General features: G+C 40.8%; 1 protein-coding gene across 6 annotated transcripts in view; it reads left to right on the plus strand.

The window, feature by feature from the left end:
- The first annotated feature begins 412 nt into the window (after positions 1-412).
- The window catches only part of FOXJ3 (forkhead box J3), a 136,265-nt gene continuing 120,748 nt past the window's right edge, over positions 413-15,929 (plus strand). For 2 of the 6 annotated variants that reach the window (XM_044945165.1, XM_044945166.1), the window contains exon 1: positions 1,194-1,804. In XM_044945165.1, coding sequence (XP_044801100.1) covers positions 1,699-1,804 — 106 coding nt within the window. In that variant the 5' untranslated portion in view covers positions 1,194-1,698. The other 4 variants (XM_044945168.1, XM_044945167.1, XM_006050950.3 and 1 more) reach the window with 4 other exon arrangements.

A 15,929-nucleotide genomic window follows, 5' to 3' on the forward strand; every position in this document is an offset into this window, starting at 1 on the left:
GCTGAAGTTATTGGGTACTCAGCTCTTTACCTGCAGTCTTTATCTGGTTACTACAAGACTACGTCCGTCAAAAGATGTTCCCAAGGTCAATTCACTCAGGCCTCTCCTTTTCATTTCATCCAATCAACCTAGTATTCATCTAACAAGTTATCTGAGTTTCCAAATATTGAACACCTACTGCGAGTTCAAAAGCATACTTGGTGCTATATGTGACTAACGCGAAGGAAGCAATAGCAAATAATACGATGTCTGAATGTAATTAAACGTGAAATTACAGGGCAGATACTTTAGAGAAAAACTCAGTAAAGACTGACGTAGAAGTAAATTCCAAAGTTCACAAGTCGCCCAACTACTCTTCTAAGTGCTCCACCTGTTGATAGCAAGGACCATAACCTGAGCAGCTGCTTAACAATCAGAAGGGCCTTTAGAGTTTCATCTCCTTTGTTTTCAAGAGAAGGAAACCAAGGCGAGGCACAGAAGAGGCCCCGGCAGAGAGATGGGTCTAGAACCCGGGACATGTGGCGTTCTGGAAGAAGAGGTGTCCTGAAGGTCCAAGGTGCTTTTGCTGGGGCCGTAGAAGCCGCGGTAACCGGTGTCCCGGAGAGGCTACGGTGAGGTGAAGGGAGCTTGGGGGAAAGTCGCAAGGCGCCCTTCCCCCGGGACACGGGGCCCCGGAGTCCCTGGGGAGGGTTCAAGGCGGAGGTTCCTCTTGTCCTCAACTAAAGGGCCGCCCCAACTGCCTTCACTTCCTGGCCGCCACTCTGAGGGACAGAGAACCCGCTACTCCCCGCCTCAACAAGTCGCTCGGAGCTGTCTGCGGCTGCCTGACACCCGCTTCACGGAAGCCGGGGCCCCCTCGGAGTCCTAGGGTACTATTTGCCCCAGCGGAAGGATCTCGCGCGCATATTCGCAGCAGTGACCGCAGAGGGCCAGTGACGCCGCCGACGCCGTGCCGGTGGCGCAGCGACGTCGCGGGAGGCGGGGGCGGGGGAGCTGGTCGGGAAGTAGTTCCGGGTGCGCGGCCCCGGATGTTGGCTGCTCCCGCTGCCGCCGCCGCTCTCGGCGCTGCTCCGGGCCTCAGCGGCTCGCACCAGGCGCCGTTGGGACGTTTCCCGGGGGGCGGAGACGCACACAGCGGCCGGGGGCTCGGCCGGGCCGTCCCGGCCTGCGCAGCCTGAGGTGAGCGCCCGCCGCCGGGGCGGTCGGGCCGGGGCGGCGAGCGAGGAGGCGGGGCCGGGGCATCTCCCGGGACGGAGGCAGGGGCTGCCCTCCGCGAGACGCCCTCTCCGTTCTCTCAGCTGCGGCCGCGTCGCGGGGCGGGCGGCGGGCGGCGGGCGGGGCAGGGGGCCTGGGCCCAGGCTGAGGCCCGGCGAGCGGCAAGGGCTGGGTTCCTCCCTCCCCCGCGGCGCTTCTCAGCTGCTGCTGCCCCTCAGCAGGGAAGCGGCGGCTCCGCGCCTCCCGCCCCTCCCCCAGGCGGGGCCCGAGGGAGCTAGACGGGATTCCCGGGGGCGTCGAGTCCGAGGACAGTGGCCTCCGTCTTCTCTCCGTGACCTGCCCCTGGCCTGGGCTAGCCCCCCTTCCCCGGCGCGATGCAGCTTCTTCCCTTCAAGCTCCGGGGTGCTTTTTGGCCGGCGAGGCGGCCAGCATCTCGCGCGTCGGGGGTGCCCTTCGGGGTGGGGAGGCCCGTGCGGGGGGCCTATGTTCCCACCCATCCTGTCGCCGTGTCCTCTGTCGGCATTGGGCAGAGGCAGCAGTTCCATGCGGACGTGTTGCTGTCCTGTGTGTGTTGCATCCTGCCCACGTGGTAGGGTGTCTCCCCCTCACCCCCCCCCCCCCCCCCAATCCCCCTCCAGTTTGCAGCTGGTGAGGAGGGAGGTTAAAGCGGGCTGGTTTTTTCCTCTGTGATTTCCTCCGGGTGGCGTGGAAGGTGTTAGGGTCAATTTGCTGTGCCGAGGCCGACGGTTGGTCAGCTGGAAGAAGCAAGACTTGTGCTCTCTGAGATTGAGACCAGTAAGGGACTTAGAGTCATTGACATTTTCCCCTCTTCCTTGAGCTGCTCGTCTTCTTTTCTCTACAGTTTAATCCTAAACAGAATAATAAGCCCTAGCTGCTGATGCATTGAGGTGTATAGTTTTCACTTCTCCGTTGTACTTTTTTGTGTATGGTTGGCTAAGGTTTTTCTTTTCTGTATTGTGCAATCCACGTCTGTTCCTGGTTGGATTCCTGAATGAGCTTAGTTGGATTGATCAGCGAGTTAGAGATTGATGGGGCATCTGCCTTGTGTTTTTCTGACATTTATTTTTTCTTTCTGTTTTGTTTGCCAATGAAACAGGCGTGCGTGTCATGGATGTGTTACATGCATAGCTCTTTACTTGCAAGGCAGCATTAGATAAGTTTCAGTGAGTCACTCATTTCGTGGGTGCTTTTTTATTTCACTTTCCCTCTCTTTCTATTGAGTATCATTGTACTGTCTGGTTTTTTAAACATGTGTTTTGAGTAATTTTTTTCCTTAATATCTCTTCCAGGTTAAGGTTTCCATCTTCCTGTGTTTTGCTCTCTTATGACCACAGATTGCTCCCTTAACAGGGAACAGGCCACAGTAGCAGTGAGGGAAGCCTTTTATTTCTCCTAGGCTATAAACAGATATTTATAGACGAGCAGTGAGCGCCTTTTCATTTTTATGTTTGGGTAGCATCTAGAGATTTGATTTAATTTTTAAATTTTTTTTTTTTTTTTTAGGTTTCTGTTTGCTTTTTGTGTTTCTTGAAGTTAAGGTGAATTGTGTTTTTGGTTTTGTGTTGCTGAAGATATGAGGGCTTCCTCATGCTTTTATTAGCTATGTTTTTGGATGAGGTCGGGTGATTTCGATGATTCTCTCTCTCTTTTTTTTTTAATCTGGTACAATTGTTAGTATAGTCTCCTTCTGTGTATGTAAAATAAAAATACTTAAAGACAGATTCTATCTGCCATCACTGTGCTAAGTATGGGTGGGGCAGTGGAAGATCAAGAGAGTTGTTCTGATACATTCTGCGGCATATTTATTAAGTCACTATTTGTGTACTTCTGCAAAGTACTGTGCTGTGTGTGAAGTAGTCTATGTGCTATGTATGAAGAGACACAGGAAATAAAATATGTGGTCTCCTCTCACTTTTGTTAGGGAAAGAACATATAACATGCATCATTCAGAATTCCATACAACATCAAGCTCCTGGTTGGGATAACAGTGCAGCCAAAATCAAAGGTATAAAGTGAGATTTGGAGAAATTGAAATTTTCAAAAGGCAAGAGATGTATTCCAGGAGAGTGAAGGGGTATTTACCAAGACATACACTGACAGTGCATCAGTACAGAAGATACCGAGCAACTTGATTGGCATAGAGCATCTTATTGGTGAAATATAATAATAAATGAGTTTAGGCTTGGTAGAGTAGGTATTGATGGAGGACCTTATTAAGGATATATAGTTTAATTTGATGGGGTACCACCGTGGGTTCGAAAGATTGGGAGTAAGATGAAGCATATTATTCCTGAGGAAGATTTTCATAATTAGTTGAGCATTCTGGAGTAGGGAGACTGACTAGAAGGCTCTTGAAGAATTTTAGGAATAAGCTGATGAGGGTCTGAGATAAAATGGTGATGTTTGGAATAAAACAGTAACTAGCATTTATAGAGTACTGTATGCCGGGTACAGTGTTTTAAACTATATACATGTATTTAACTCCTAAAATCTTTATAATAAGGTGTTGTTATCACTGAAGAAACTGAGTTACAGAAAGGTTAAGTAATTTGCCCTAAATCCCATAGAGAGTAGGCAGCAGAGTCAGAATTTGAATCCAGGCAGTTCTACCTTTGAGCTTATGCATTCAGTCTTTAAATTATATTGTCCTGTGAAAGAATGTATGGAATATATGAGGATGTATATTGGAGTAAAAACTAATTTGAACTTAGTGATACCTGGATGTGTGCCAAGGGAAGAGGGCAAATTAAACATTAAAAGATTAAAGGCTAGAATTTTGGGAGAATGGCTGATAATGATGAGGAAATTAGGAAAGTGTCACTATAAAGATAAATGAGCCAGGGTGGGTAATGGTCAACACTTAGATTGTATACAATCAATTTTTCAATAAAAGATTAGCCTCCTGTAACTCCTGATGGTCTTTTCTGCTTTCTGGTTTGACTCTGGAAGTGTAGGCTAGTTTAGTATTAGTCTAAGCAAAACAATTAGAAAAACAGATCTGCTCAAAAGAAAAAATGTATAGGAATTATTTTGGTTGAGCCATATCACTGCTTTCCAGCCTTAGCAAAGATAATCAAGATTTGAATAGAGTAATCCTGTAGGGTATCACTGTAAGATGGTATGAAATGTAGATTGTATATTGAGCAGGGTTGTATTTGGTAGTAAAAAACAAACAAACATGAGTAGATGAGTGTTGGAAGGTTAGTAGTATGATGGCGAAAGAGCTTTGAGGTTTGGAACTGTGGGTGACATTATAGGCTAATAGATAAAGCATTTCTGAGAAGAACCAGGAAGTACATCAGTGCCACAGAAGCCAAGGATAGGAAGGGTAATATGGTAGACAGTATCAAATGCAGTCTTAAAGTTCAGAAACAATGATCATTATGAAAAGACTATTGAACTGGGACCAGGAGGTGATTTGTAACCTGTGAATTTTGAAAGGAAGGATAAGAGATTCCAGATTTGTTTTCTATAGAAGGCGTTGTAGAGATGTTATGGTCTGGTGTGGTAATTCTTAGTATTTTCTCCTAATGTTTCCTTCAGTCTCATTCTTGTCCACATGTCAGAGCTGCTCAAATATTAGAAAACTCACTTTTTTTCATTAAAAAAGAAGCAACCGTGTGTTCTAAAGCCAGTGATTTTATACTTTAAAGTTTCTCTCAAACTTATTTTTCTTTTTTAAAACAGTTTTATTGACATAATTCACATACTATACAGTTCACCCATTTGAAGTGTACAGTTCAGTGGCTTTTATTGTATTCACCAAATTGTGCAGCCGTCATCACAGACATCATCTCAAAAGAGAAAGTCTGTGTCCATTGGCTGTCACTGTCCATTTCCCCTTCATTCCCCAGTCCTAAGCAAGTGCTAGTGTACTTAACATTTCTGTAGATGTGTCTTTTCTGAACATTCTGTATAAATGGAATCATACGACTCATGGTCTTTTGTGTCTGACTTTTTTCACTTAGCATAGTGTTTCAAGGGTTATCCATTTTTGTATTGTGTCAATATCTCATTCCTTTTTATTGTTGAATATTCTGTTGTATGGGGCTTCCCAGGTGGTGCAATGGTAAAGAATCCACCTGCCAGTGCAGGTGATATGGGTTCAATCTCTGGGTCAGGAAGATCCCCTGGAGGAGGAAAAGTAACCCAATCCAGGATTCTTGCCTGTAAATCCCATGGACAGAGGAGCCTGGGGGGCTGCAGTCCATGGGCTTGCAAAGAGTTGGGCACGACTAAGCACCAGCACGATTCCATCTTCTGGCTCTACTGCCTTTTTGTTTCTCTACTCTTCAGTTGATGGACATTTGAGTTTCTTACTCTTTTATCATTGCAGTCCTCACCCTGTCAAATACATCCTTCTTACGGCTTTCTTTTAGATTGTAACCTCTGCTATGCATTTGGCTAGGCATCGGGGATATGAAGATAAGTATCACATGGCTCGTGAACATTCATATAGTGTGTTTTTGGCTTACATATGTTTTCTCATGTGTTATCTGTGTATCAGGCAACAGCCCTGTGAGGTAGGCAAAGTGTTTTTTAAGGTGAGCAATTTGAAGTTTAGATTAGGTGACTTGCCCAAGATGAAGTCAGTGATGGAGCATTAGATCATCTTAGTGCATGTCTGTTGCTATTTCCACTTCTTTATGCTGCTCTTCTAACTTAAAGGAGCCTCATGTGAATTACGGGAGAATTAGAGAGATTGGAAAATCCCGTTGCTTAGGGAATGAGTCGGAGAAGGCAATGGCACCCCACTCCAGTACTCTTGCCTGGAAAATCCCATGGACGGAGGAGCCTGGTGGGCTGCAGTCCATGGGGTCGCTGAGGGTCGGACATGACTGAGCGACTTCACTTTCACTTTTCACTTTCATGCATTGGAGAAGGAAATGGCAACCCACTCCAGTGTTCTTGCCTGGAGAATCCCAGGGACGGGGAAGCCTGGTAGGCTGCCGTCTATGGGGTCGCACAGTCGGACATGACTGAAGTGACTTAGCAGCAGCAGCAGGGAATGAGTAACTTAATATTAAACTTCAGGATTTAAAATGAGATTTTTCTTACTGCATTTTGTCATTTGTTTGTGATTTAGATAAGTCATTTCATATTTCTATCTTTCTTTCAGAACTTTACTGGGAATTAATATGATGATGATGATAGAGGTAGTGATAATAGCTAACATATTCTGAGGCTTTAGTATGGGCTCCAAAGTGTTCTGACTATATTTATTATTCATATATTCCTCACAACAACTCTGGAAGGTAGATCTTACTATTACCAAAATTTTACAGATGATATAGGTACAGAGGTTAGGTAAATTGGCTAAGGATATGTAGCTGGGAATGGAAACAGCCAGGATTTGAACCCCTGCAGTCTGTTTTCAGTACTCATTGACTCTTAATCACTGCAGTGTACTGTTACTGTGTTATGAATTAACAGAGGGTAATGTTTCAAATAAGGATATGACCAGAATATGAAGATGTGATTTTGAGTGTGGTTGGGGAAATAAACAGCAAAGTTGACGTTTTATCCACATTTCTTTTAAATATCGGTCTTTAACACTACAGTGTACAGAGATACGTGTTGTTAGGCATCCAGGTACCTTTTTTCCTGTTTATCCCTGCTAATAGCCTCTCAAATCAGAAATTGTGTTTTCAGTGTTCTTCACTGTCAGCTTTGTTAGTCACTTAGCTTTCCACATTGCCACTATTCAGAAACCTTGGCTTAGGACAGCTGAAGCTTACTATAACTACTCTCCTCAGCCTTCCTTTAGCTATAAATCTTTTTCATTTTGAACAGTTAGCCTTTCAGTCCTTAATGGAGGTACTCTTTGCCTCCTCCACCCCAAAACTCAGAAAACACCACGGAGGCATTTTATAGTAACTGTCAAAAATTTTGACCATCTTAATTGGCATAAATGGATTTTAGTGCACAAATAACAAGAACCAAAGCTTAATATTTTGGTTAAAGAGATTGACTAATACTGAAATTGGAAAAGGCATCTCCTATACAGGATTTTGGATTTAATAGAATTTGTTATAACCAGATCAGCAAAGCATTACTACTGTGGGCCATCTGCTGGGATATGGAAATAGCTTTGTTATTTGGAACCACATGTATTTATAACAATGGAATTCTACTTATTTTAAGTAATCTTTTTAGTTAGGTACCTTTGGCTGCTGTTTTACTTGGCATGTCAGCTGATAACCTGAGAATGCAGTGTTTTTCAAAGTGATTATTTTCTATAGAATTGAGACAAAAGAACTGAAATGGAGAGCAAATGAGACTCATATGGTGTCTAGTACTGTAACAAGAGAAAATATAGGGTAGATATGAATTTGATATAAGATAATTAGGGCCATATTCAGTAAGAACTCTGGCACTGTCAAGGTTAGTTTCTGATAATTATGAAACTGCTCTGGTTGCTCTCAGAATTTTACTGTAATCTAAGTGACTTCATTTTGGTATAATCAGACCTACATTAACATTGTCCTAGTCTGACTTTCTCAGGTAAAGAAGTCTGTTATGGGATGCAGTAAGAGATACTATTGCTTAGAACATAGTCCTAGAAAACTCTTTTGAATTGAATGCTAATAATTTTGGAGATGGAGAAAGTCCTTGGGTGGAAGTTTTTAGAGAGAGTCTGTAGAAATCTGGTATATTGACTGTCTTTGTTTGGGCTGCTGTAACAGAATGCCACAGACTAGGTAACTTATAAACAGCAGAAATTGATTGCTCACTCTTCTGGAAACTGAAAAGTCTAAGACCAAGTGCCTTCTGGTGAGGGTCTCCTTCCTGGGTCATAACTGATGCTTTCATGCTGTGTGGAAAGGGTAAGGAATCCCTCCTGGAGCCTCTCTTATGAGAGGCTAATCCTATTTATGGAGGCTCTGCCTTCATGACTAGCCACCTCCCAAAGACCCCACCTCCTAATATCATGTTTAGGGGTTAGGATTTCAACACAGAAATTTTGTGGGGGACACAAATATTTAAGCTATAGCATTGGCTATTTTTTCATTATTTTCAAATAATATGTATGTCATGGATTCTTTTGAAGAGTTGACTGATGATCCTAGGATGACTGTGTGTCTGAAGGAGACTTTAGCCAGTAAACTGAGTTTTAGTTGATGTTTTTACCTGGAGTACAAAGCTGAAACCTGTAAATGAATTCTACTAAACAGAGTCCCGCCCAGAGGTGTATAGTGGTGTCAAGGATATAAGATTGATGTTCTGATTGATTGGTAAAATGTGGTGCCAATGTGACCTTATTAAAGATTTCAGAAGTTGGAATTGGCTTTTTCCTAAGGCTGAGACCTGGCCTTACTGTGGAACATAGATTTGTGAGAGAATGGATGAGCGGAGGAAGACTGCTAGAACTCCGTAATAACAATTTCAAATTCTGTTTGCTTATAGAGAGATAGGATTGGGTGTGGGGTGCAGTGTGATCCTAGATTTTGGCTGGTGTGTATATGGGAACTAAAATGTTTCTGTGGCTTGGCTGTACAACTTTGGGAAATTACAGACAGGGCAGTCAAGTATGTTGCAGTCATGAGCAGGTTGACTTTTCTGAATGAAGATGGAGCAGACTGTCATGGCAGGAAAACAGTATATGTCATCGGCTTTTGCTAGTGTGATTGGGGCTGTGAATTTGTGACATGCTTTACCTGTCTACCCTGTGTAAGGAGCTGTTGATGGTATTGTCTCATATGTACATAGATAGGAATCACTGTCAGAATGGCATCTGTGTGCATCAGGGCAAGTCATGTTTTCTGTTTATTATAGGGCCTGTGTGTATTGGAAAGATATCCACCTTAATTTGAATAATACTTTATGAAAAGATTTTTCTCTGATCTGTTAGATTTTGGAGCCTCACTCAGTCCTGTGATGTAGGTAAGGCAACTAATACTTCTTTTGACAAATGGAGAAAATGAGACACAGGCTGAGACTGACATAGTGTTACTGAGTTATATAGAGCAGAGACAGTAGCCTGGATCCTGCATTCTGTTTCTAGTCTTGTACTCTGTAGTAGAAAGCTGACAGGATTTTTATGAAGAACATACATGGATTTTTGAGGTAGAAATCGAAGTTTAAGAACATCAAAGGACCTGGGCTACTTGGAGTAGAACTTGTCTTAGGATGATGTCAGACTGAGGGACAAAAACTGTTGGGAGCAGTGTCTTCCTTTGTTAAATTTGGATCCTTTTCCAGTAGTTGGATGTACTTTTACTTCAGCTTGCATTTTTTGTGAATTCTGAAGGTAAGAAGGAGATGGAATCAGAAGGGAAACATCAGAGGATTACTAAATAGCAGATTTGGTCTTATTTTTATGAAAGTATACATCTGTAAAATTTAGAGACTGAGAAATTGTACCTGGAACATGATTCTACCAAGGATACTTGGGTTACTGCCATAGTGTGAATCTGTTTTCTCTTGTGCAGTGGGTAGGGAGAGTGACAGTATATAAAGAATTTTTAACTCCATAGAAAAAAAGACTGGGAAAGAAAGCATTTTTACATTGGGTAGTCTTTATTTTCCCCTTTGAACCTGTTTATATTTTCTAAGTTCTCTACCATGAGCAGATAATCATTTTTATAATCTTCTGTTTTCTAGTTTTTAACTAAAAACAACCTAATTTTTATGGTTCAAATGAGAATTTGAAAAATGTGAAGCATGACACTTTTGAAGAATAATTTAAGCACTTGGTGGTATTATAAAAGTATTTTGCTTTTTGGTCAGTTATGTTAATAAATCAGTTTTATAAATTATTTGATTATACTCTTATAGGTCAAGTTGTGGGTGTATTAAATGTTTTAGGTTTTTCTTTGCATTAGAAATTTGTCATTTAAGCTTTGCTGATCAATAAATTAATTTTAGTCCCCCAGAAGCAACCAAGAACTTGGATTTACATATAAATAAATGACATAAAAATAGCACTTTTATAGTGAAAAACTAGATTTAAGAATCTACTTATTTTCTTTCATTTCCTTGGCAGATTTCTAGTAAGAAAAACAAAACTGTTAGTGATACTTTATAAAGTACTTGTTTTCATCCAGCAACATTGGACTCAGTTTTCCTCATTTGTTTGCTTATTTATTCAGCATCTAGTATGTCCTGGGCACTGTTTAAAAGCTGGGGACACAAGTAACTGATAGGGTCCCTGCTGGCAAAGACGACCACTTTTGGTTTGGGAGAGACATCAGCGAGATATCCTAGGCATACAGAGACATCTATTTTTTTCTGTTTTCTAGTTTTTAACTAAAAAGGCAGCATGACTAGCTTATTTCTTTGAAGAACTTAATCCTTTTAGTGGTTTGGTTAGATGACTTTAAGAGAAGCTGATGGCTTCATAATTATTTTTTCTTACTGCAAAATACTGAAAATCATTGACCTAAAGAATTTGCTTATCTAAGGAGCTCTGCTTACAGAGGTGGATGACCTACCTGTTTGTATCTGTTCTGCTTTGGAAGCATAATTAAGAAACCTTGTGTTGACTCTTCCAGAATGGATACAGTGTCTTTTTTGTTGTTGTTTCTTTGATTCTCTGTACTGGTGATCCTTGAGCAATAAGGGTTTGAATTACACAGGTCCACTTGCACGTGAATACTTTTCAGTAGTGACCGCTGCAGTACTGCACGGCCCGTGGTTTGAGTTCAGAGATGCAGAGGCGCTGCACGTGTGGAGGGGCAGCTGCAAGTTATACTCAGGTTAAACCTCACATTATTTGGGGATCAGCTGTACTAATAAATGAAAGGATATTTCATATTTGAGCTTAATTTTAAGAATTTAATGTATCAAAAGTTACCTTTTGTCTAATATACATATCCATATAGACATACATCTTGAGTTAATCTTTTATTCAGGCCACTGAGATATCCCACTAAAATGCTTGATACAGTCATTCAGCTACTCTTAGAATACCTGTAGTCACTGTAGCCGAAAGGTAACTTGTTTGTTACTAGCTCTAATTGGGGCAAAATTTGCTTCTAACTTCATCTCTTTTTTCTTCTCCTTCTCTGTGCAACATTGGAGACCTAGTTTGCCTTCTTTAACAAGATAACTCTTTAAATATTTGAATGTGATTATTCATTCAGCAAATATTTTTTCAGCACCTACTCATTCAAGACATGGTTCCGGGCATTGTGAGAGATACAAAGGTAGTTAAGAGGCATAGTCTCTTCTCAAAGAACTGATGTAGAGAAAGAGTCAGTGTTTTGTTGAAAAGGGTGGTTTTGCTTATGACCTGGAAAGCTTCTTGGAAACAATAATGTTTGAAATAAGATAATGAGAGGGTAGTCTACTGTGAGCACATAATTAGAAATCTAGAGGTGAGGAGAAACAATGCAAGTTAGAGAAGTAGCAAGAAGGCTCAGCCTGGCTGTTTCACAAACTGTTCTCAAGGATATTGAAAACGTTCATTATTGTATTCTCAGTGCCTGGAGAAGTGTTGGCAGGTAAAAGGGGCTCAGTAAATATTTGTTGAATGAATGGTTACATTTGGGAAATACAGAATTTCTTGAGTCATAAAGCGCTCTAGGATATAGAATACTTTGCTGAGTCCCTTAGAGAAGTATTTGACTCAAACTTTCTTGATTATGGAATGCCTGTTAACAATTTTTAAAACCCTCTGGAAAATATTATACTGGGGTCTCTATGTTAGAGCTGACATGGAAGACTGGAAAGTGTTTGTTTGTTTTCAAGCTAAACACACCCATTTTCTTCAGTCATTCTACATTTGACATTTGGCTTCTAAACTCCTTGCCAGTCTGATATCCCTCCCTGCAAACTTTCTAGCTCGTAAGTGTTCTTAAAATGTGGTACTCAGAACACAATACTCCAGTTGTGAACTAACCAGTGAAGAGTGAATGGGACTGCTACCTCCCTGATCTCAATACTGTTCTTCTAATGAACCCTAAGATTGTATTTTCTCTTCAGCAGCTGAGTCACTGTCTTGGCTCATACTCAGTCCTCATATTAATTTACAAGAAGTTCTTTGAGTCAATTCAGAGAGATTTCCTATTAGTAGAGCTAACAAATGAATGCCACCCCCCCTTTTTTTTTTCTGATTGAGTCTAGGCTGTTTTCTCAGAAGTACTAGTCATTCTTAAGCTTCCTGAAATGTGAGGAAAAAAAGAAAAAGAGTTGATTGTACAGTGCTGCTGGAGTAACATTAAAGTCCAGCTGTACTGCTGAGTGCACTCAAAGCTAGATAAAATGTAATGAATCCCTCTATACCTATTACAGATTTGATAATTATTAAGCTGTTTGCCATATATGCCTCAACTGCCTTTTTTCCTTTTTTCTCTTTTGCTTGAGTATTTTAAAGAAAATTGTAGACATTGTCTTTTCACCCCTACAAAGCTTAGTATGCATGTCTAAAAAATATAGATATTTTCTTACATAACCATGTGCTGCTATTGTAGCTAACAGAATTAGCCGTATTTCCTATTAGTGTTGTCCAGTGTCAGTTCATAGGAAAAATACCCTTGATTGTGTCTTTTTACAGTTTTTAATTGAATCAGGATTCAGACTAGGTCTACACATTACATTTAGTTGTTATTGTTTGTTGTCTCTCTTAACCTGAGTTCCCCCCTTTCTTTTTGGCATAATTTCATTCTGTCCACTTCTTTGGATTTGCACGTTTCTGTACCAAGTTCTGTTACTATTATTTTGGAAATAGCTGTAAGAGTTTTACTTCATTTATAGCAATTTAGTAAACGTTTTGGACTATTATGTACAAAATATGTGCTCAGGATTATGGCAGGTAGAATGGTTAATTTGACATGTCTCTGGCCTACTAGGAGGCCTGCAATCCAGTGGCAGAGACAGTACATACAGGAACAATAGGAAAGAGATTATTTGTCTTTACATGGAGCATGCCTTGATTATATAACCTCCCATTTATTTTCCTGGTAAATGCTGCTAGTGGACATTACTTCAGTCATGTCCTGATCAGAAACCCACAGTTGATTTTTGTCTCTTGATTCAAACTAAACTATACTGTTTCAGGCCTGGCAGTCAGTGCTCCACTAATTCTCACCTTTACCTAAAGTGAAACTCCTCAAAGCACAAATACCTTTTTTTTTTTTTAAGACCAAGTGTATATTGTCATGTAGAATTTTTCATTTCTCAGGCAAGATTATAGATATTTTGAGAGCAAAAATCTTTGTATATTATTGGAAAGCTTTATAATTACTTTTGAAGAGTTCTGGCACATACGTTGGTGGGCCTGCTCTTACTGCCTATTACCTTCCCGGAGAGAGCTTCTGCCAGTTAAAAGTAAATAATCCAATTCTGGATCTCTTACCCAGAAGCCTCCTTAAAATAAGCCCCATTCAGTAAGGGATCTGAGTCGCAGACGGCAGATACATGGTTTGCATGTTGTCACTTCCCGATCACCATTTCCATGGCGAACTACTAATTTCTTGTTTTTTTAAGACATGACCTTCTCAGTGTAGCACTTTAGGCAACTACTACCTATTGAACATAATTGGCAAGTGATAGGAAACCTTTCTGCTATCCCAGTCCTAAAGCAGTAGTTCCTGAATTAAGCTGTGTAACCAGAATCACCAGATACTTGTAATTAATAGATTTCCTAGGTTTCACCCTAGACTCTTGAATCAGGATTTCCAGGAATAGGATAGAAACGATTCTTAAAAGTTGGCAGTGGTTTGTTGACTGGCTTTGGGGACCAGACAGACAATTCTTCTTTTGTTAAAAATTTGTAGCAGTGGAGACTGTAGCTTCCCGTCTTTCCCAGGTGGAGTACAGTGTCTCATTCCTCTAACAGTCATGATGTTCCGATGTATTCAATTTACGTTTCGGGGGTATGGTGGATCTCTTGCTTTGAATTAGACCAGGCGAAGCACATGAATCAAATGCCTGAGATAAAGATACGGGATCCAGAGAGGTGGCATCTTGGTTTTCTAAATATAACTGAGCATAAATTTAAAGCCTCAAAACTGTTCAGTCCTCTGAGAGCTTATTCTTTCTCTGTTTAGTGAATACCTTTAGAAGTTTAAAATGAAAGAGTTCAACATTTTTGGAGTGAACAGGTCTTTAGAATTTTTTTCATATTTCTTGTATATTCTTTAAAGATTTAAACATATAATATGATTTAGTTTCATATACCTTTGTCAGATTTTTCATGAAAGTAAATCTACAAATTGGGGAAACATTCTTTATTAGACCACATGATTTGATTTTGGGACCGGAAATTGTGGTTAAGTTATTGAGCAAATTAGAGAGACTAAAGTTTCAAGATTATCCAGTGAGTTAATAACAGACCCAGAAATAGAATCCTGTGTTATTTGCTTGGGTTATGATTTGGTTTGAAGAGGGAGGCCTGTGATCTGTTTACATAAATTTAGGGATTTGGAAGAAGTTATAATTCTGTGATGTTTAGCCAAGAAGCTCCCCTCCCCCACATTTACCACCTGTTTTATTGACACTAATCCTACGCTATAGAGGGTAAAGAGACAGTTCATATTTACACTTCCTACTTCTAAAACAGTCTTGTAAAGCCAAAGCTGATTGTTGGTTTGCCTGCTTTTTTTCATCTTCTGTTGTTAGAGAATAACAACACCTTGCCCTAGTGTTTTTTTTTTTTTTTTTTGAGGAGAGGTGGTATAGCCTAAGTAGTTGTTTTATAGGTAATGTTAGAGTGGTTTCCTATAGCATTTTTTCAGGGTTTATACAGATGTATACCTAAGTGTGTCTTTGTTAAACATGTTTAATTAGTGTGTGGTTTGGAAATGGTGGAGACCACCAGAAAACGAACTTTCCTGAACCACTAATGGTTGAAGGGGTTATAGATTTCAAAGTAATTGCTTTAATAGTGTTGCTTTCTGATAAAGTCATTACTTTTACTCTCCCCTTTTCCATTTTGTGGAATAGGGTTGGGGGGGGAGTTTCCTATGGCACTAGTGAGGAAAGAAGCAGGAACTTACAGAACAAGACGGTTTTTGTGTGTGAATGTGTGCTTAAACTTGTGAGCAAGTTTAAGAAACTTAGGAAAAAACACAAAGGACCCCCCCCCCCCAGCTTTATTGAGATAAAATTCACCTACCATACAATATACCTGTTTAAAGTGTAAAATTCAGTTTTTTCTAAACATTTTCGTAGGGTTGTGTATGTTTTCCTCTCCCTCTAAAACAAGCCCCACACTTATTAGCAGTAAGTCCACTTTACCTGCCTCCCTGTGCTTAGTCACTCAGTTGTGTTCAACTCATCCACCCCATGGACTGTAGCCCACCAGGCTCCTCTGTCCATGGGGATTCTCTAGGTAAGAATATTGAGTGGCTTGCCATGCCTTCCGCCAGGGGATCTACCCAGCCCAGGGATCGAACCTAGGTCTCCCTCATTGCAGGCGGATTCTTTACCATCTGCCTACCAAGGCCACCTGCCTCCCTAGCTCTGCTGCTGCTGCTGCTGCTGCTAAGTCGCTACTAACCCATAATCTAATTTGTCTGATTTGGACATCTGATATAAATGGAATCGTGTAATATATAGTCTAGTTACTGGCTTCTTTCACTTAGTATGTTTTCAAGGGTCATTTATGTCATAGCATGTACCATTCCTTTTTATTGGCAAACAGTATTCTGCTGTATGATTATAACATCTTACTTATCCATTCATCAGTTATTGGGCACTTGGGTTGTTTCCACTATTTTACTGTTATTTAATGCTGCTATGAACATTTG

This window comes from Bubalus bubalis, chromosome 6, assembly GCF_019923935.1.
Source record: "Bubalus bubalis isolate 160015118507 breed Murrah chromosome 6, NDDB_SH_1, whole genome shotgun sequence".
Taxonomy (NCBI): domain Eukaryota; kingdom Metazoa; phylum Chordata; class Mammalia; order Artiodactyla; family Bovidae; genus Bubalus; species Bubalus bubalis.